The sequence below is a fragment of the Heloderma suspectum genome, chromosome 2 (assembly GCF_057233095.1).
Source record: "Heloderma suspectum isolate Gila_16-S chromosome 2, 16-S_ref, whole genome shotgun sequence".
NCBI lineage: Eukaryota > Metazoa > Chordata > Lepidosauria > Squamata > Helodermatidae > Heloderma > Heloderma suspectum.
The window spans coordinates 369,747,898-369,768,451 of NC_139459.1; the positions used below are offsets into that span (position 1 = coordinate 369,747,898).

The window sequence follows — 20,554 nt, forward strand, 5'->3', positions numbered from 1 at the left end:
GTGGCTTTCTATGACAAACTTACTTGCAGGCAAAGCTAATCCAATAACTTGGAGCTACTGCTGGAAGAGCTGTTGAAACACAGGGGTGGGTGGCAGAGGAGAATAAATTCCTAGCTTAAAACTCTCTACATATATACAATTCAGTATTTATTACTACAGTACACAGTGTTTAATACTACCTGCCCTTGAGACCCCCATCCCCGCCCGCCAATAGGGGCAAGGAAAGTGTATCTGCTACAGGTTTACATCCTACAAGTTTACAACCTACTAGTAACTTCAGCTTGCATTCCTGGCTGATACTAGGGTACTACGAAGACTCTCCCTACCTCAACCTCGGGGCCGACTCAAGCGTGCGAGACAGCAATGGAACTAGCCCAGCTCAACACTCAGTCGCAGCTGCCGTCTGCTTGACCCCTGGAACTGTCTTATGACGAAATAAGCTCCACATCCTGAATACTGAACAGCCAACTTTCGGGGAGAGCAACCCTATGGCCCTTAGCACCTGGGGGGCCATAGGATAATTCTGATTCCTGGATCCGAGGTCGGAGATAGCGCTCCAACCTTGGACACACAAGTCTGAGCTCCCCGCCTCCTCCCCCTCCCTGCCGGCACAGAGAACCACGCCGGCTGCCTCTCTGAGCTCGCAAAAGCGACCTTGGAGAGCATGGAAAGGCGGCGGTTCTCTGGGTGGGGAGGGAACTGGCGAAGCGGCGATACGAGCTATCGCCAGCCTCCTGCCCTCCCTCTCCGCAGAGCCCTAGCTAGACAGGCAAAAACGCCCGTCCAGCAAAAATGCAGAACAGGAGAAGCACAGAGGTGACGATCACCTCCAAGTTCAGAGGCTGACGGTCATCTGGATAGGATTGTGCCTGAAGTCGCTTTATTTCAGACATGCCTAGGACGTTTTGAGCAATATGTGTATCAGCTTTCCAAGTGTTGTGGCAGTACGTTAGCCATTTTGGCAGAGTTCACATTCCCCATTTAGAGGGGAAGAGGCTTTTTTTTTTTTTTAAAGTAACATTTTCAGACATTCATAGTAATCAGGGTAGGTCTCTTGGCAGGGGCTGCAATCCTAGGCACGTTTACCTGGGAGTCAGCCCCACTGAATTCAATGAGGCTTACTTCTGAATAGACATGCACAGGATTTCATTGGCCAGGTGTGTATCAAAATGTCAGGTTTCCAGACAGTATGGAGGCACATTCATAGTTTTTACTAACACAGCAAGTGCATTTGTTTTCTTTAACAGTTCCCCTCCTGGTGGGTGCTCTGATGCCGAATGAGAAGTGATCTGTCGCTGAACATTTTCCCACACTCCGAGCATCTATAAGGTTTTTCCCCTGTGTGGATTCTCATGTGAACCTTCAGGTTCGAATTGCCACCAAAACTTTTCCCGCAGTCTGTGCAGGTGTACGGCTTCTCCCGTGTGTGGGTCCGTTCGTGCACCAAGAGGCCTGAGCTCTGGCTGAAGCTTTTCCCGCAGTCTCTGCATTTGTACGGCTTCTCCCCCGTGTGGATTCTCTGGTGTCTGATGAGGACTGGCCGCTCCCGGAAGCTCTTCCCACAGTCGGTGCACTTGTATGGCCTCTCCCCCGTGTGGGTCCTCTTGTGCACAATCAAGTTGGAGTTGTCGCAGAAGCTCTTCCCGCAGTCCGAGCACTGGTAGGGCTTCTCACCCGTGTGGATCCTCTCATGGGTGATCAAGTAGGCTCTGGTGCTGAAGCCCTTCCCGCAGACCGAGCACTTATATGGTTTCTCACCTGTGTGGGTTCTCTCGTGAGCTTGAAGGTTGCACTTCAGCTGAAAGTCTTTCCCGCAATGGATGCACGACTTCTCTCTCTCGTTTCCTGGCTTTTGACTGTCACCCAGGGGGATAGTGAGCTGGACGACGCTTCCAGCAAGTTCCACGTACCTGCCCTGGGAATTAATAAATTTGTCCCCTTCCTTCTCAGGGTAAGCGTCTTCCTGGCTCGCAGAGGCTTCTCCTTGCTTAGGCCAGATGGAAACACTCTGTCCAGCTCTTCCTGACAATACCCAATGCGGTTCCAGTTTCCTGGAGTTTTCCAGTTTGTTCTGCTCCCTCCCATCTCCTGCTGGAATAAGGAGAGAATCCTGACATGAGCATCCAGGCTTCTAAATAGCCCCTCCATCTTTGTGGGCTCGCTAACCTCTGCAGACAACTGAACATATTTGCAAGGCTCTCTTACCCTATAATGCAGGCTTGGTGCCCTCCAGATTTTTTTTTTTAACCACAATTCCCATCATTCCCCTGCTGGCTGAGGCTGATATGAGTGGTAGTCCACATCATATGGAACCTCCATTTTCAGAGACAGTCAACCTCTGGGTGCCAGCTGCTGTGGCGGGGTTGGGGGACGAACAACAGGGACTCTTCCCTTCATCATGCGCTGCATATGGGCTACTCAGAAGCATCTCGATTTACAGGGTTCTTCTAAATACAAATAATAAAATAAATTAATAAATAAATCTGTCTGCCCCCTGTTGGAAACAGGATGCTGGGCAGACCTCTAGGCCGACCTAACAGAGCTCTTCCTAGGTTCATATAGCAGTGATCCATAATAATAAACTTAAAAAAAACACACCATTTAATACTATTTCTACTCCAGATGAGGCCTGACCAGCGCTGAATAGAGTGGAACTGTTACTTCTCATGATCTGAACACTGTGCTTACTATGTTAATGCAGCCCCTAAACTTGCATTCACTTTTTTTAGCAGCCGCACCACAGTGCTGGCTCAGGATCAGATTGTGATCAACCAAGATACCTAAACACGATACTTAAGACTCCACAACAAGGCATTTGTCTTACCTAGCAGGTTTGCATCTCCACCAGTCTCCTCTTTGATGTCCATGAAGGGCGGCCTCTGCCAGGCACCTGAGGGTGCCCCCTGAACTTCAGGGAAATTAGTAGCCCCTTCTTTGACCACCCCTGGCACCTAAATCAGAAAGGAGATTATTATTATTTAGATAGCCTGATCAGTGTGTGCTTGGCACTTTGCAGAATACAAAAGCACAGGTCCCTGCCCCAAGGAGATTACAATCTTTACAAAATTGACACAGGAGAAATAACAATATGGCCTAGGGAGAAAAATGTGCAATTATTTCCGTTATACCTGCCTAGGGGTTTCAGTACAGTAGGGGAGCCTTCCCAACCAGGTGCCCTCCAGATGTCTGAGACTACAACTCCTATCACCCCTGAGCATTGGCCCTGTTGCTGGAACGGATGAGAGCTATAGTCCAAAACATTTGGAGGGCACCTGGTTTGGGAAGCCTGAGGAAGGACATGGGGAATAGAGGGGTTGTGCCCAAGGAAGTGAGAGAGGTGGCATCTAACAGGTGTTCAAGCGTAATGGGCAGCAAGGGAGAACGGACAGGGTCCTTTGAGGGAGCAGGAGATGGCTGAATGTGGTAGAGGAAAGGCAGGCCACATGGTGCCCTCCAGATCTTTTGGAATACAATTCCCATGAGCCCCAGCCAGCATGGTCAGAAATCATGGGTACTGATCCAAAACACCTAGAAGGCACCAGGTTCTCTGGCCCCTCAAGGCAGAACTACGACACAGAGCCATAGGTTTAGATGTCTAGAGAGACACATGCAACCTGAAAGGTGGAATCGGCCACTGGCCACAGATCCCTTGGCATCTCTGTAGCAAACCCCCAATATACTTTGCGTGAGTCGTCAGAGAAGAAATCCAGTTCAGTTTTAGCGAAGGCTCCGTAAGGGGTGCAATTGTCTATCAACAGTGCCAACGGGGACCAGAAAAAACAGCTATAAGGCTGGAAACCAAAGTAAAAAAAGAAACAGCTGCACCAATTGAATTCCCAACACGTTTCAACACTTGGTCTTTATCAAGGGAAAAACTCTTGGCGATTCTTTTGGAGGATTCCAAAGAAGCAAGGGAGAGGGATCCTCTAAAAGAATCTCCAAGAGGTTTTCCCTCGATAAAGAACAAGCGCGATTGTCTATGCCAAAGGCTTCCTGAGTGGCTTCCTGAGTGAAAGGCGTTCTCCAAGGCAGCTCCACGCACGAGGGACAAGCGCAGAGTCCCTTGGGGGAGAAGGAGATCTCCTTCAAAGCAGCAAGAAGAGATCTGCAATGCCCAACGCCGAATCTTACCCTCGCCGGCTGGGGGTCATGTTTGAATGAGACACTGGGCAGATGTGATGCCACATGGGCCAGTTCTTCTCGCCCACCTGTGCAGCAAATTGAGCATAGCTCAACTGAGCCGTTTGGTGGGCCTCTGACCAGGTGTTCCCTGGTGAGCTTACCTGGCAGCAGGCAGTTGCGGGCCACCATTAAAATTTCCCACAGTGCTTCAGAGCAACGCCTTGTAGGAAGCATTGTGGGAAATTAAAGGGGCAGCTCCCAGACACCTAGCAATTTTGCCCACTGCCAGATTTTTTTTATTTATTTTTTAAGTAAAGGGACAGGTGTCAGCTGTACAGTGGACAGAACCACTTCATATTGCAGGCCAGGGCTATCTGAATTTTTTAATGTTGCCAGGCATAAAAAGAACAACACTCTCCTAAATCAGAAAATTAGCACAGTAAAGAGCAGACTGGGCTACAACCCATCTGCCTGATTCACTAGTCCTTCTACTTCCAGGGATTTTTGTCTTTTTACACTATGAGGAAGCATTCAAAAACGGTATCGCCCACCTGCAGTGCTACAGCCTTCTCTTACCACCTTAGGACTCTACTACCTCCATTCTGCTGCAGGGGTAGAACTCTGAAACCCCCAGGATCAACGAGAGGACGCACTCTCACCTGCTCGCCCTGCTTCTCCTCAGGTCGCTGCCTCAGCAGGAAGCCTTCAGCCAGGGCCACCGCTTCAGAGCAGGTCTCCGGCCCGCCTTTTCTGACCCAGCTCTGCATCTCCAGGGGCAGGACAGCCAGGAACTGCTCCAGGATCAGCAGCTCCAGGATCTGCTCCTTGGTGTGTCTCTCTGGCTTCAGCCACTGGTGGCACAGATCCCAGAGGCGGCTGCAAACCTCTCGAGGCCCCTCAGCCTCCTGGTACAGGAACTGCCGGAAACGTTGGCGTGGCACGTCAGCCTCAGCACCCTCTTTCTCCTCCTCTAGGATCTCTTCCTTCACTTTCCCACACTCTTTCTTGTCCTTGGCCAACAGGCTGTTCGCCATCGGTTGGGCTTGTCTGCTGGGCCCTGGCAGAAGCTGGGCCTCTCTCCTCGGATGCAGCCTGGTGTCTGCTGCTCCCTCAGAAGGGGCCAGGGCGGTCTGAGCCTCATCCCTTAATGCCAGCATTATTTGACATGGGTTTCTCCCTTCTGAGTGGGAAGACTCCATCGCTTTCAGGAAGTCCTGCAGCTGGGCTTCCCAGGGCTGCGGCAGCCCCTTTTGTGGCTCCCGTTTAACATGGTTTGGCATGTTTCTTTCCCAGAAATCCTCGATACCCCCGGCCTGTGTGATGTGAGGGTCTTTTTCTGCCCCCAGTTCAATGGCTGTTAGGTCCGGCTGTTCAATTTTCACCCCCTGTTGAGCCCCAGCTTTGCTCTGGAGACCCAGAGGCAATGCATCACTTTGCTCATCAGCCATTTTCTTTTCCAGGAAAAGATTGGCCCTGTTCTGCTGGCGTTGTCAGTTATCCCCACAAGCCTAGCAGTCTTTTTTGACCTCACATGCAAGGAGTTAGGAGGGGAAATTTAATATTCCTGCTGATTGGTGGAGAAGGCTTCTTCTCCCTGACAAGAAAGAAAAAGAGAGACCAATGACCCAAAAATAAAAATCAGAATGTAGAGATCAGGATTCTTATAGCTGAGAAAGTGGTGCTTCTGAGCATGCGCAAACATCCCTTCTCTGTGCTGACTGTGGTAGGGCGGTGTGAAGGTTTGAGGCCTACAGAGGCAAAGGGAAAAAATGGTAAGGCTTAGCAGCCTGGAGTTTTCTGTTGAGAGGAGGTAACCCTGAGAGGAGTAGTTTCATTTCTCCAGTTAAGTTTCATTTCTTCAGGTTCGAAGCAGTACTTTCGGTTTTGAGGGAGGAGGGTATATAAAGAGAGGGAGAGAGCCAGTAAGAGTCAGTAAGACCAGGTTGCAGCTAGAGCAAGAATAAGAGAGAGACAGCCAGAGCCTGAAGTGAGACTAGAGTCTGAAGAGGGAGCAGGAAGAAGTAGCCTAGAAAGGTCTAAGGACAGCTAGGGTAAAGGAACTTACATTTTGAAAAATTTCTTTTCTTTTAATGCCTTTTGTATCACTCAGCTGTATTGTGTAAATGCTTTTAGTTATAATTTGTTTGCTTTAAATCTACTAGTAAACTGCTGTGGTTGAACCCTGTGTCTCGAGTGTCAGTCACCCCATGTCTATAGCCTAAACTCCATGTTACTGAGAAGGGGAAGTTTAAAGGAAGGAAGGTGGAGCTCTTAAGGAGGCAAGAGATCCTTAAAGAGTTGCTCGGGGGTCCAGGCCATAAGGGGAACCCTAACAGGAGGCCATTTAACGCATTGACAAAATGAGAGGACAAAAGACGACATGGATTTGCAGAATATGCCATATGGCAATTATACATATAGATGCAAATTTAGAAATAATTACTGTCTTTTAAATAGGAATAGAACACATCTCATGATAGTGGAGAAAACTGGCCAGGCAACCTGTGTGCCTGCTCAGGATGCTGTCCAGGTGCAAACTCCATGGTGGGCAGCCTGGGACCCTCAGCCTAATATCATGGGGTCCTTTGGCTAAATTTCAAGAGTTTTGCAAGGGATGAGTTCCGAGTAAAAGACCTCTGGCAAGAGAGAACTGTCCTGGCAGCCCACTGGATGGGAAGGGAGGGAAGAAGAGAGAGAGAGAGAAGGAGCAGTGAAGAAGCGAGACACACAAATGGGGTGGTAGAAAGCGAGAGAGAAAAAAGGATGGCAGAATGGGAGTGAAAAGGGTGGCCCCACCTCCCTTTGGCTCTGACCCCATCCACCACTGGCTTTGGCCCAACCCACCACCAGTACACAGCCCCAACAAATTACCCCAAGGGAAAGCAAACAAGGTTGTCCACCCCTGCGCTGTCGGTGTGCAGCTTCCAGGCCTCCGCTCTCCCTTCCGATGGTCCTTGATCTTTAAATTGGTCTTGGACTGGACAGCCCTTCAAATACAGGACCCCTTCAAAGAGAGGACTGCCCTCTCTAAGGCTGGACATGTGGCCACCCTAGGGGAGTAATCGCCACAAGCCCACATGCATTTGGGATTAGCAGAAAGCTTTTCAAGTTAACAATGGGCAGGGTTTCTAAGGAGGCAGGAGCCTCAATTTAAACATTAAGCAGGAGTCCAGTGGCACCTTAAGGACTAACAAAAAGGCAGCACACTCCTAGACATGTCTACTCAGAAGTAAGGCCATTTTCATTATCATTATTATGAGACTGGTTAGTAAGATTTTTGGCTGGTTAAATTGTTAAGCTTTATAATTGTTAACTGAATGGCAATATATGGTTACTGGAAATGAGCCTACTTCCTTCCTATAAGATTGATGATGGAATATTGAAATGTAAGGCTGATTATCTATGCTCTATTGAATTGTAATATTGCCAATGTTATAGGTATAAGTCTTAAGTAGAATGGGATTTGAAGTTGGTGTGTAATGGATTTTTTTTCTTTCTTTTCCTTCTTCTGCTTTCTTTTTTCCTTCTTTCTTTTTCTCCTTTTTGTTATCGCTGTGTCCTCCTAAGAATACTGTATTGTTGGGAAACTGTAGTTATTGATTAGGTTGTTGGCACTGTTTATTTCATTTAAAAAGATACAAATAGAATTAAAAGTATTTTTAAAAAAAAGAAGTAAGGCCCACTGACTTCAACGGGCCTTACTCCCAGGCATAGGGATTGCAGCCTTAATGCACAGATGCCTGCATGGACTTGAGCCCACTTCATCAGATGCGTGGTTGTCGATGTTTAGCAGAGATCTATGTGCGTGACTACAGACAGAGGGAGAGAGAGAGAAATTATAAACAATGGATCCCAAAGGCCATGAAATACAAGGGGCATGGGTCATATAAAGCTTAAATGTGAATAAGATGAGCACAGCGACTAGTATGATTGCTTATGATTCACCAAAAAAAAGGAAATCTATCACCCCCCAAAAGAACCAAAGAGGACATCAGTTTTCATAAAATGTGCATGTGCTAATTTATATGTATAGATGCAAATTTAGAAATAATAATTATAATTTGAATAGAAATACAGTAAATCCCATCAAGTGCAGAAGATCAAGCTACTTGTGCCTGTCTGTTGAAACTGCTGTCCAAGTGATAACTGTTGATAGACAACAGTTCTTAAGAATATAAGAAAAGGGCCCTGCTGGACCAGACCAAGGGTCCATCTAGCCCAGCATTCTGTTTACACAGTGGCCAACCAGCTGCCCCAAAAGAAAACCCACAAGCAGGTCATGAGGGCCACAGCACCCTCCCACCCATGTTCCCCAGGAACAGATGTACATAGGTATACTGCCTTTGATACTGGACGCACGAAAGGTTCTTTGTTGATGCTATTGTTAAACCATTGAGAGTCAGATATCCTTGCTAACCTACTGCAGATCACCTAAGGAATCTACCCGACTGAGGTTGAGAGAGATCCCCTTAGTTCATCTCAAGAGAAGAGATTTGAACCAGGGACCTCTTGATTTGTAGTTCAGTCCCTTAGCCATTCCCCTTCATGGATCACTGCCTTGTTGTGGCGAAGGGGCTTGCGTAACTCAGTGAAGCCATAAGCTATGCCGTGCAGGGCCACCCAAGACGGACAGGTCATGGCAGAGAGTTCTGACAAAATGTGGTCCACTGGAGAAGGAAATGGCAACCCACTCCAGTATTCTTGCCAAGAAAACCCCATGGAACGTATCACAAGGCTAAAAGAGATGACGCCGGAAGATGAGCCCCTCAGGTCGGAAGGTGTCCAATATACTACTGGGGAAGAGCAGAGGGTATTTCCAAGTAGCGCCAGAAAGAGTGAAGCGGCTGGGCCAAAGCCGAAAGGACACTCAGCTGTGGATGTGTCTGGTGGTGAAAAGAAAATCCGATGCTGTAAAGAACAATATTGTTTAGGAACCTGGAATGTAAAATGAACTAAAATGGACAGGCATGGGCGAATTTCCTGTTGCTGGGAAAGACTGAAGGCAAAAGGAGAAGGGGACGGCAGAGGATGAGTTGGCTAGATTGCATCACCGATGCAATGAATATGAACTTGAGCACGCTCCGGGAGAGAGCGCAGGACAGGAAGGCCTGGCGTGCTATGGTCCATGGGGTCACGAAGAGTCGGACACGACTGAACGACTAAACAACAACAACAACAACCCTTAGCCATTACATGTTTCATCCAGGATGGGGTTTGGAGTGCTTCTGTTTCCGTCAGTTTCGTGTTCTGGAGTATGACTCCCACTTAGCCCCAGCCAGCATGGCCAAGGGTAAAGGATGATGGGAGTTGCAGTTCAAAACATCTGGAAGCCACCTAACCCTGGTTTGAGAGGTAATGGAAAAGACTCTACTTCCACAGCCCCTAAGAGCTACTGCCATTCAGGGAAGGCAATGTTACCCTCCCAATTCCTGTTGATAATTCTCTCCCACCTTGTATAATTCCTGTTGATAATTCTCTCACACCTTGTATAATTCCTGTTGATAATTCTCTCTTACCTTGTACAATTCCTGTTTATAATTCTATGAAGTTGGGACGGTGAGCGTGCAAGGCAAGTACTGTGCTCCCAAGCTATGACCTTGTTATCTAGCAGAGGCTTTTTCTCACTCACCTACCCGTGCTGACCCTTCCATGCCTGTGCACACAGCCATCAGCGTCCACAGCTCTTTGCAGGGCGACAGACCACAAGAAGACAAGTCCTTGGTCCAAGCGACGCGACAGGGAAAGGTCACGGGGGGCGGGGCACCACCAAAACCTACAGGACACGCAAAATTCAGCCGGTACAGCTTTCCCCAGCACAGAAAACCAGTGGTGGAGGGGAAGCTTCACCAGTTCAACTTCTGCCTGGGCCACACAGCTGTAAAAGGCACACAAGCCCAGCCAGAGAAGTGGGGGGGAAGGAGAAACCCTCTTGCCAAGAATTCTCCCCCTCTCCTTGCTGCAACCCCACTTCCTCACTCACCTACACGCGCGGAACAATCACTCCGGCTGCAGCGCCTGGGAAATTCAAACCCCAGTTTCCCACGGGGGGCGGGGCAGGAAGTGAGTCACATTATTCACATCCCGCCCTTCCCAAAGCACCTCAGCTGCTCTAGGAATCCAAGACTCCGTGAGCTTAACCCCTTGATCGAAGTGAACAGCAAAGAGGTCGGGGAAGCCCGCGACAGTTTCTGTTGTGCTGACCAGTGGTGCAGTTGGGTATAGAATCCTAGAATCCTAGAATAGCAGGGTTGGAAGGAGCCTACAAGGCCATCGAGTCCAGCCCCCTACTCAATGCAGGAATCCAAGTCAGAGCATCCCTGACAGGTGGCTGTCCAGCCTCGCCTTGAATGCCTCCAGCATGGGAGAGCCCACCACCTCCCTGGGGCATTGGTTCCATTGCCAACAGTCAAGGACGTTTCTCCTGATGTTCAGCCAGAATCTGGCTTCCTGTCACTTGAGCCCATGACTCCGCGTCCTGCACTCTGGGATGATGGAGAAAAGGTCCTGGCCTTCCTCCCTGTGACAACCTTTCAAAGTGCGCTATCATGTCTCCCCTCCGTCTCCTCTTCTCAAGGCCGACCGTGCCCAGTTCTTTCAGTCTCTCTAGATTCTGGACTTGGGGCACAATCCTATGCATGTTTAGAAAGAGAAAAGCCCTACCACTCCCAGCATTCCCCAGCCAGCATGGCTTTTCTCTGTCTAAACATGCATAGGATTCGCCTTTCATGGTCTTATGGGCCCCTCTCTTTACATTGCAATGCATTCTACTTCAGCGGCTTCAAAATGTGCTAGGCCAGGCTTGTTCTGTTTGGGGGGCTCTCCTGCTACATTTGCCTGAGTGGGGCCCTATGCCCTTGGCTCCATAGTCCTGTCCTGATACTGCCACTGGTGTTGCCCCTGGGATTCAAGAATGGCTTCGTATGCTCTTAAAGGCTTGGGCAAAGTCATGGAGGAGGACAGAATGGCTGAATAAAACCTCCCTGTTCAGCGGCAGTGAGTGTCCCATGCTATTGAAAAGTACAGAGAACCACCCTACACAACTGGCATAGATGTAGCTTAGTATCAGTTAAGGCAGACAAAAGAACACATGACATGTTGTTAATTTATGCTGTTTTCTGCCCCAAGGTAATAGTGATGACAACTGGACTAGATGGCTTTTTGGAAAAATAGGGTGCAATCCTAGGCATATTTAGACAGAAAAAAGTTCTACGAATCCCAGCATGGCTGGCTGGAGAATGCTGGGAGTTGCAGGACTTTTTCTGTCTAAACATGAATAGGATTGCGCCATTAGAGATAAATCCATATAAAGACATCAGTTGATGGCTGGGACTGGGGAAAGTTTTCTTATGTTCTCAAGAGACTAAGGCAAATTCATAGAGGAGGATAATAGGGGGTCTGCAACCCACAATGGCTAAATAGAACTTCCATGTTTAGAGGCCGTGTGCCACTGAATACCAGTTTGCTGAGTCCTGGAAGATCTGGCTGGCCACCATGGGATATGAGATGCTGGATTATATGGGCCCTTGGCCTCACCCAGGAGGGCTCTCTCCATATGTTTTCCTTCCACTTCAAATTGAGCCATTTACTCCCATTATTTTTATGGTGCTACCTGTGGCCTCTGATGCTATGTGATTTGATGCATGGTTTGAAGGAATTCCATTTAAAAATACAGAGACTCCATGAAGTTCTGCAGCCCAGAGCCATGTTTTTGCGCCATGGCAGTGCCAAAAACATGATTTTTATGGTTTGGTCCATGGACATAGAAGTAACATGCAGTTCAACAGTGGTTTGGGTGGCATCTTGTATAAAAAGCTTGAGGATCTGTGCCTCAGATCCATATTTTGCACCTAGCGATTGGGGAAGAACTGTGTTCAGTCTGCATCTGATTTCAACCTACCTAGTTTGTACTTCTCAAAAACAATACATGAAATCAAAACAGCTATCCTTCAGTATTCACACTTCTGCTAATTTTGTGATGCAATTCTCTCATCGAAAATGTGCACGGAAATGTATATATTGATGAAAATAATATACAAATATACATTATATATGGGAAAATTGCTTGCAAAAGTGTGCATTATGCAAAATGGGATACAAAAATGCATATTTGATGAGAAATGCAAACAGCAATGCATACACATTTCTGTGCAGACTTTTTTCCAAAAAACAATCTGATGCCAAAATGGGTGGAATGACCTGTAAGCCACCTTCAGAGGGCTTCTGACCTGAAAGGCAGCCAAAAAATATTTTAAATAAATAAATGACGTGGAAAAAATGAGAAACGGCGAGAAACAAAAAATTGCATATTCATCCATCCCTATTTGCTCTATGGCAATGCCAGAAAGTGGCAGTTCTGTGGTTTTCATGGTGGACATAGATATAATCTGTGATTTGATGGGATTTTGGAGAGATGGGATTCCTTGTAAAAATCATGCAAATTCAGAGGATCCATTTTTGTTTTCCTAGATCCAGTTTTTACTCTCATCCTTATTTCTGTGAAAGGAATAGCAGAAAATCTCTGGGTAGAACATCACCTGCGACAAATGTACACACGTTGCCACCTTTAGTTTACAGTAATTCTGTCAACTAGAGTGGAGTACTTCTGAGCATGTGCAGAGTTCCTCCCCAAAGAGAAATTAATCTTTGAAAAAGGCTGTGAACTGTGAGCAGAGTGTCTTAATGTCTCCTTACCTACTCAGAGACTGCTCAGGTGCAGAATGTAGTGTCTTGAACCTCAGTCTGTTTGCCTGGGGTGGCAATGGCTGCAGCCCTATTACACTGCCTGGGAGATGGCGTGGAGCGAGATGGCAGGCTGTTACAGCACAATCCTATGCATGCCTACTCAGAAGGAAGTCCAACTGAGTTCAGTGGGGCTTACACTCAGGTAGGTGGGTACAGGGTTGCAGCCTAACAACCCTAGTGAATGACTGTAGAGGTAATGCTACTGTTTTCCGTTATCTACACAAGCAACGCTATTACAGGAACTCATAGCATCAGTCACAACATCAAGAGTTCATTCACCTGCTCATCCCTCATCATGATATAATATCTGCCAGCAATGCATTCTATGTAGGGCAACCAGGTCAGTCTGGAAACAAATCTGGCATCAGAAAGGGCACTATTCAGAAACCAGTAGATAATTTCAACCTCCCAGGACACTTTGTTACAGTCATTGACCTTTAAGGTGGCCATTCTTGATCTTCAGTGGGAGACGCAAGCATGAAACCAAATTACAACTTATCAGGAAATTCAATTCTATCAGCTTTGGCCTGAATCAAGATATGGGTTTTTATCCTACTAAAGCTGTTATCTTTTCGGCTCCACCTGAAGACCTGAAAATTACACTTATGCATCTAACAGTGAAAAAGGCATTGCAAAGTCTTCCTCGCAGTAGCATTAAGCATGCCACCAGACAGCGAGTATGTTGGTATTGTAAGAATTAAAATCTCTTGTTTAATTTGGCTTTGATGTAAGAATGAATAACTGACTAGCCAAAAACCAGAACAATCATGATAAAAAAAAAAAGATTATGGACATTGGCTCAACTATCTGTGACACAGAATTTGATTTACCTGCATGCAGAATTTTCTCTTCTGTTTCAGTGAGAAGTACCAAAACACTGTGGCTGACCATCACCTTGTTGTTCCCTGTATTTCTGATGTCCAGGGTGTGAATTCCAATGTTTTTGGAGCCAAAATGGCACAATTCATGCATGAAGTGGTATCAGGATGCTTGGGGGAACCTCAAAGTTTGCAAAAGTAAACATTTCTGTGCTGCAACTACCCTCCGACAGGCAATTTGCTCACAGATCAAAATATCTGGATGCGTGCCATCACCTCCTTTTTCCTCTGGCTTGGGGGGGCAGGCTCCAGAGTTATAGGCTAAATACTTGCCTAGGGGTGATGTAGCATCTGGTTGCGCCTGTCCATGTGTGCCAACAGCCTGCTCCCCTCCCCTTTCCTCATAGGCACAGATCCAAATACTTTGGTAGCACTGCTAAGTGGGTAGGCCGTGTGACCAGAGAAGAACCCTTCTTTTGGTCAGAAATCCATACTCCAAACTTCCAGTCCAAGTTAAAGAGTGAATGTTTATTAAAAAGAGAAAATAACAAGGGGCAGGAAGGGAAAGCAAAGGATATTTAAAAAGAAAATAACAACATAAAATGAGCTTGCTAACCTATGTTAAACTGCTGGAAGTCTGTCCTCACACACAGGAGCACTGGAGGAGTGCGGAGTGCGCCTCATCCTTTGTTGGGAGAGACTGGCAGCATGACCAGCTGATGAGGCCCCAGCGATAGAAGAACAGAGAACCCAAGTCCGTTATTATGTTTTGGCCAGAGGAGAGAGCCAAAGGCAGCTGGAGTACAATCCTGTCCAGAATAGACAAAGGCCCCAATTCCCAGGCCTGGGAACTGTCCACTCACAGGATTCAGCTTCTGTTTATTAGCCCTCATCCAACCCATAACTGCATCCAGGCACTGGCTAAGGATGTGCACAGCCTCTCCTGATTCACAGAGAAATAGAGCTGGGTGTCATCAGCACACTGGTGCAACCTTGTCCCAAATCTCCTAATGACCGCTCCCAACAGCTTCATATTAAGTCACAGTGGAGACAGAATTGTGTCCTGTGTCACCCCACAATTCAGCTGCTGGGGGCCGAGTATCAGGGTCGTTTCTGAGCGCAGGGAGTGAGATAGCAGTTCAGATTCTGGAGAAGAACCATCAGACATGGGGGAGGTGTTTTCCCAGGCTAGTCCAGAGATGAGTAGGCCTGCTTCTCAGGTTTCAAACGTACAGATGGCTGAGCTTGAGGGTCCCTCCTCACCCCCCACCCCCCATGAGAGGCAGTGAACAGGAGGTTGACCTAATAGATGCCAGGTATGGAGCAAAGAGAGAGAAGGCAGGGGTGGAACTTAGACGGTCTACCTGATTGGCCTTGCGTAAGAAGATGCACTTAGAAGCCTCACAACAAGAGAGGGACCTCCCCCGCTTAAGTGAGGCTAGCGAGACACCTCCTGGCTCTTCAAATGGTGGGCAACTCTCGTAAATTCCATTTGGATCCCCTGAAGGCATTCCTGGTAGATGGAGAGTTTCTCTGAGAATTTGCATCTGTATGACTCTGTGAAGTAATGGATTAAAAGCTGTAGACTGAAGCCTCTTGTCTGTGTATGTTTGGGCGTGAAGTTAAGTGGGGGCTAAGGGAATCGTGACACCAAGACAGAGTCCCCCCATGTTATTCGCTGGAGCCAACCCCACAAGTAAGGGCTGAACCATTGTAGAACAGTGCCCCCACCTCACAGAGGCAGTTCAGGAGGATACTGTGGTCAATGGTATCAAAAGCTGCTGAGAGTTTGAGAAAAAGTAGCAGGGTCGGAGTCCTTCTGTCCCTCTCCAGAGGAAGGTCATCCATCAGGGTGACCAAGGCCAGCTCCATCCCGAAACCGGGCCTGAACCCAGTCTGGAAAGCAACCAGATAATCAGTTTAATTCAAGAGTGCCTGCAGCCAAGACACCTCTACCCTCTCAATGTTCCATGAAGAACAAACTACTGATGACTTCTTAAATAGCCACAAATAACGTCTTAAATAATTAACAAAGAACATGAAGCATGAAAACATCATCTGGATGCTTTTTCTCCTGTGTGCATTCTTTGATGTTCAGTAGACTGTACTCCTCCAATGGAAGCTCTTTCCACACTCAGAGCATTTATGCAGTTTCTCCTGTGTGACTTCTCTGACGTGACCTCAGTTTATTATTATGCTGCTGGAAGCTCTTTCCACACTCTGAGCATTTAGATGGTTTCTCCCGAGTGCACTGTATAATGTACAGCCAGATCTCTGCTCCAATGGAAGCTCTTTCCACATGCTGAGTATTTATATGGTTCCTCCCTTGTGCACATTCTGTGATGCGATGTAAGGTGTGTGCTCTGACTGAAGCTCTTTCCACACTCTATTTATTTATTTTTTATTTTATTTATTTATTTATTTATTTCTATACTGCCCAATAGCCGAAGCTCTCTGGGCGGTTCTCTAAGCACCGACACTGTTTCTCCCGTGTGAATTATCAGATGTAACATCAGTAAGTCATTCTGGTGGAAGCTCTTTCCACACTCTGAGCATTTATACAGTCTCTGCCTTGTGTGTGTGCCCTCTTCTGTTTAATGAGGTTCGACTGAAAACAAAAGCTCCCACTGCACTCTGAGCATTTGTAAGGTTTCTCAACTGGGCGAGTTCTGCGATGTCTGCTAAGACATGCATTGCTGCTGAAGCTTTTCCCACACACAGGGCCCTTCTTACTTCTTCCTTTTGGTACTATTTGTTGGACTGGGATTTCAGAGACATCCCCACCCTGACTGGCAGCAACACACTGATTCCTTTGCTTCCACTTCACTTTCATTTCCAGTCTCTCCTACCTTTTTGGTCCACCCCAATACTCCGCATTCTCTTCAAGTTCCTGGTCCTCATCTCTTCTAGCAGGCACTCCACCTGCTTCCCCCTTCTTCTCACTCTCCCACATGTCTTCTGCTGGACTAAAGAGGGAAATCTGATAAGAGTCCAAAGGTGCAAATAAATCTCAGCTGGGATAGCGATTGGGGACCAGCGGCCAGGTCAAGCTCTCTCCCAGCCTGTAGTCACCAAACAAAGACTCGATAATAAAGTCAGTCGGGCTTGTTATATGGAAACAGTCAGTCTTTCAGCAGTTCAGATTTTGGTTCTTTGACTATGGGTGTCTCTGCATTAAGAGAAAATCCTACAGCCCTACCAGAGCATTTTGCTTCCATTTCCATGGCATGATTAGGATTGGCTCCTTTACACAACAAACGTGGGGTTGGACTCGATGGTCTTGTAGGCCCCTTCCAACCCTACTATTCTATGATTCTATGAATTGAAAATGCCCTTCCTCAGCAGCTTGCTGGGGCTTTCTATATTTTTCAATGGGACAGCGCTGTCTAGTGGCAGAATTATAGCACTACGCTGGCACTACATGCTACAGAAACTGCGGGTTTTTTAAAATATTCCAGCTTATCTCCAGTCTTTTTTAAGGCAGGATAACTGGGAAAAACCTTGAGAGGTTTAAGACGTTACGTAAGGGACCTGCAAACTTCCGTGAGTGGCCAATTACAAGCGCACAATCAATGCTTCATGTAGAAACAACCTAAGCTGCCCCAGCTCTAGCTAGCTTATTTGAAGATCTCTTTGAGAGATGCACTGCGGTAGAATAGAAAGTCGTTGCAAATGTAACATAACACATTCAACACAGAACTTGAAAGGCTTTCTCAGTCCCGCCGTCAGGGAGGATCTTCCCCTACAGATTCTGTGATGGGCTAACCCAGGAGACTGCCTTAATTCCTTCGTTTGCTCTGCTCGCTTAATGCGGTGTCTGGCCCATGCTCTCCTCTCCCCTTCGGCAAGTTGCTAAGTTCCCACAGAGGGAGAAATGGTGTCTATGCCTGGCAGTAACTGAGTAACCTTGCCTTGAGAAGATTCTTCTCTATCTTCTGGAGCCCCTTGTGGGTTTCCTCCCCTGCCCCCTGTCCCATTTCATCTTCTGACTCTGATTCCATGGTCTCTGCAGGGAGTCTGGGCCCAATCCTGACATCGATCCTTTCTCCAAAGAGAACTAGATACTGGACCAGCCTCTGCAGTCGGTAACTATACACCAGGGGGGTCTGGAAGGGAGACAGGGAGGGATATACCAGTTCCAAAATGTTGGAGTCATGGAAAATACCTGTTTTCTCCATTAATTATTTTCCCACAGAAGAAACTGAAGTTTGTGGGGGGCAGGGGGATTATATCAATGCAATACTTCTCTTTGTAACATTCAGTGTAATTATTTAAATTATTTACCAGCTTCTTGAAAATTAACAAATGTTCAGCGTAAATGGATTATCTGCACCCTTTGGACAGCTAAAATACTAATATTACAGCATTGGATGGATAAATTTATTTATTTATTTATTCATTTCATTTCTATACCGCCCAATAGCCGAAGCTCTCTCTCACTCACGTCCTATAGCGCAGTGGATTGAGGACCTTACAACACTTTCAATATTTGAACGGGTGGCATATAGACGCCACCTTAAAATGGATACTTATTTGTATATTTTGTTGAAGCCCATGTAAAATTGCTAGAAAGCTGTATGCATTTCATACAAGTGTGTGTGTGTGTGTGTGTGTGTGCGCGCGCGCGCATATATATATATATATGGGGAAACATAATTTTAAAAATTACCCCCAAATTGGGTGCCCAGGGGGTGCCTCGTTGGAGACCCCTGTGGTAGACCTTCATTCTAAGTTGCCCTCAATGGCCTATTGGCCAGTCATTGTTAGTGGCCAATCCAATCAGCAGGGCTGCTCATAAACAACAAGACCACCTTGCCAAGATGTCCCCTTCCATTCTATCCAGCACCTTGAATTGTCTGAACTAACATGGTGGGAGAGTCCAGCTACAGGCGCCTCCCTCCCACAGGGCTCAGGGGTTCGTAAAAAGCAGCCCAGACATTTCAGGCACGTCCGTGGGAACGTGAATGAGGGGCTCTAGCTGGTTCTGTGTGAACTTCAGAGTGTCTGGTCACTCAGGAATAGTGGAATCCTTACCCAGGGAGGCAGAGCCTTGGCCACCCTTCTCTGTGACCCCCGGAATCACTGGCCTCTGCCACTCATCTGACGCAGCCTCCTCCTCTGCCTCGGGGAAGGTAGCAGCTGCTTCTGTGGTGGGTGGTCCCTCCAAGGATCGCACATTAGGACCGGGGTACAAGAAGGAAAGGTGAGGGAAAAGAGAAGATGAACCCTGCCCTCATTCTCAGAGCACCACTGCAATCCATGAAGCAGGAATCAAGGCCTCTTCCAACCCTACTATTCTATGATTCTATGGGCTTCTCTACACCAGGCTTTTTATCCCACAACTTTACCGAGGCTTCTGTTTCTAGATTTTTTGTGGGATGAAGAGTGGCGCTTTACACACGCTTCCCCCTTTCTTTTTTCTGGGTATTTCCTTTCTCTGAAAGTTCTGTATGTTTCATTCTACAGCCACTAGATGGCGCTGTGGTATAGCTGTGGTTACAGCATAACCCTGTAATTACATGGAGCGATTCAAACCGCCATTTTAAAATAGTGCATTTTCCCCATAACAAATAAAGCCACGGAAATGGTCACAAAGCACAGGAGAGGCCCTCGGGGTTAGCAACATCAGGACCCGCAAACCTCCGTGACTAACCAGTCTCGATCGCAGGATAAAAGCCTGTTGTAGAGAAACCCTAAGGAAGACCCAGAGCAGAACATTCAGAGGTTCATTAGCAGAAAGACCTGCCCAAGGAGGTCCTTTTTGGACAATTTCAAGAAAATAGTGAAACAAGCATCTAGCAGGGAAATGTTTGGGATGGAGTAGGAGATTCTCATCACATTTTCAGCCCCTTGAACTACCTGGATGAAATATGCTCACCTGCTCCTCTTCCTTCATCTTGGTCTCTCTCTGACTCAGGAGGAAACCTTCTGCCAGAGCCACTGCCTGGGAACTGGTCTCCGCTGCACATTCTCTGACCCAGCTTGCTACGTCCAGTGGAAGGGCAGCCGGAATTGCTCCAGGGCCACCAGGTCCAGGATCTGAAATTTTGTGCGCTGCTCTGGCTTCAGCCTTTGGTTGCAGAGATGCCAAAATTGGCTGCAAAGTTTTTGGGGCCCATCACCGTCCATGTAGCAGAGCTGCCTGAAGACTTGGCATCGTGAGCCGTCTGTGTCCTCAGCTGAGATCCTCTGCACAGCCCTTTCCAAGGATCCATTGCTGCTCCCACCCTGTTTTTCCCTTTTGCCTTCCCTGCTTCAGGGCCCGATTCTGCCTTTCCTTTCTTAGCAGATTTTCTGTGTTATGAAAAAAGATGGACAAAGCTGTGTGAAAACACAGGAGGCTTACAAGTAGAAGACGATATTGGGCCCTGCCCATAAAATTTCATGAATGAGGCAGGCGATGGATTGATAAAAGCACCCTGAGACAGCAACGTAGATGCACAGTGCATTAAACACTTTCCCCCAAAGCACCATATAAATACTGAGAGAGGCGTTGTTGCCCCACGAATTGAGGCGGAAGAGCACTTATTTTCCATTTATGTGTAAGACTGGGGTAGGCAACTTCCCTCGAGTTGAGTGCTGCACATGGTAATGAGTGTGTGGCTGGGGGCCGAACACCCCCCTCCCCAACATACGCACACAAACTTCACACATATTTAGTTACTTGTTACATTTATATCCCTCCTTTTCCTCCAAGGAGCCCAAGGCAATGTACATCCTCCTCCTCCTCTCCATTTTATCCTCAAAACAACCCTGTGAGGTCAGTTAGGTTGAGACTGGCCCAAAGTTATCCAGTCAGTTTCACGGCCGAGTGGGGACTAGAACCCAGGTCTCTTCAGTCCCAGTCCAATATTGTGCTTATTTCTCCCTCT

General features: G+C 47.3%; 1 protein-coding gene across 8 annotated transcripts; it reads right to left on the reverse strand.

The window, feature by feature from the left end:
- Positions 1–980: 980 nt before the first annotated feature.
- LOC146356017 (uncharacterized) lies at positions 981–10,165 on the reverse strand. Of its 8 annotated transcripts, XM_084831648.1 has the most exons (6): positions 10,103–10,164; positions 9,752–9,895; positions 6,994–7,931; positions 4,782–5,716; positions 2,825–2,951; positions 981–2,091 (listed from the first exon to the last, which is right to left on the reverse strand). In XM_084831648.1, the coding sequence occupies exons 4-6, from the start codon at positions 5,568–5,570 to the stop codon at positions 1,241–1,243; spliced, it is 1,767 nt and encodes a 588-aa protein (XP_084687774.1). In that variant the 5' UTR covers positions 5,571–5,716; positions 6,994–7,931; positions 9,752–9,895; positions 10,103–10,164; the 3' UTR covers positions 981–1,240. The 8 variants fall into 8 exon arrangements, with proteins under 8 accessions (XP_084687774.1, XP_084687773.1, XP_084687775.1 ...); XM_084831647.1 differs by lacking the exon at positions 6,994–7,931 and having other exon boundaries at positions 10,103–10,165; XM_084831649.1 differs by lacking the exon at positions 6,994–7,931 and having other exon boundaries at positions 9,756–9,895.
- Between the last annotated feature and the right edge of the window lie 10,389 nt (positions 10,166–20,554).

Bases quoted from the DNA above. Each gene is read 5' to 3' on its own strand.
- LOC146356017 (XM_084831647.1), bottom strand. From the start codon at position 5,570: ATGGCTGATGAGCAAAGTGATGCATTGCCTCTGGGTCTCCAGAGCAAA. The intron at 2,952-4,781 runs GTGAGAGTGCGT...TTTCTGATTTAG, and splicing joins AGGAGAAGCAGGGCGAGCAG to GTGCCAGGGGTGGTCAAAGA. The intron at 2,092-2,824 runs GTAAGACAAATG...TCCTTATTCCAG, and splicing joins TGGAGATGCAAACCTGCTAG to CAGGAGATGGGAGGGAGCAG.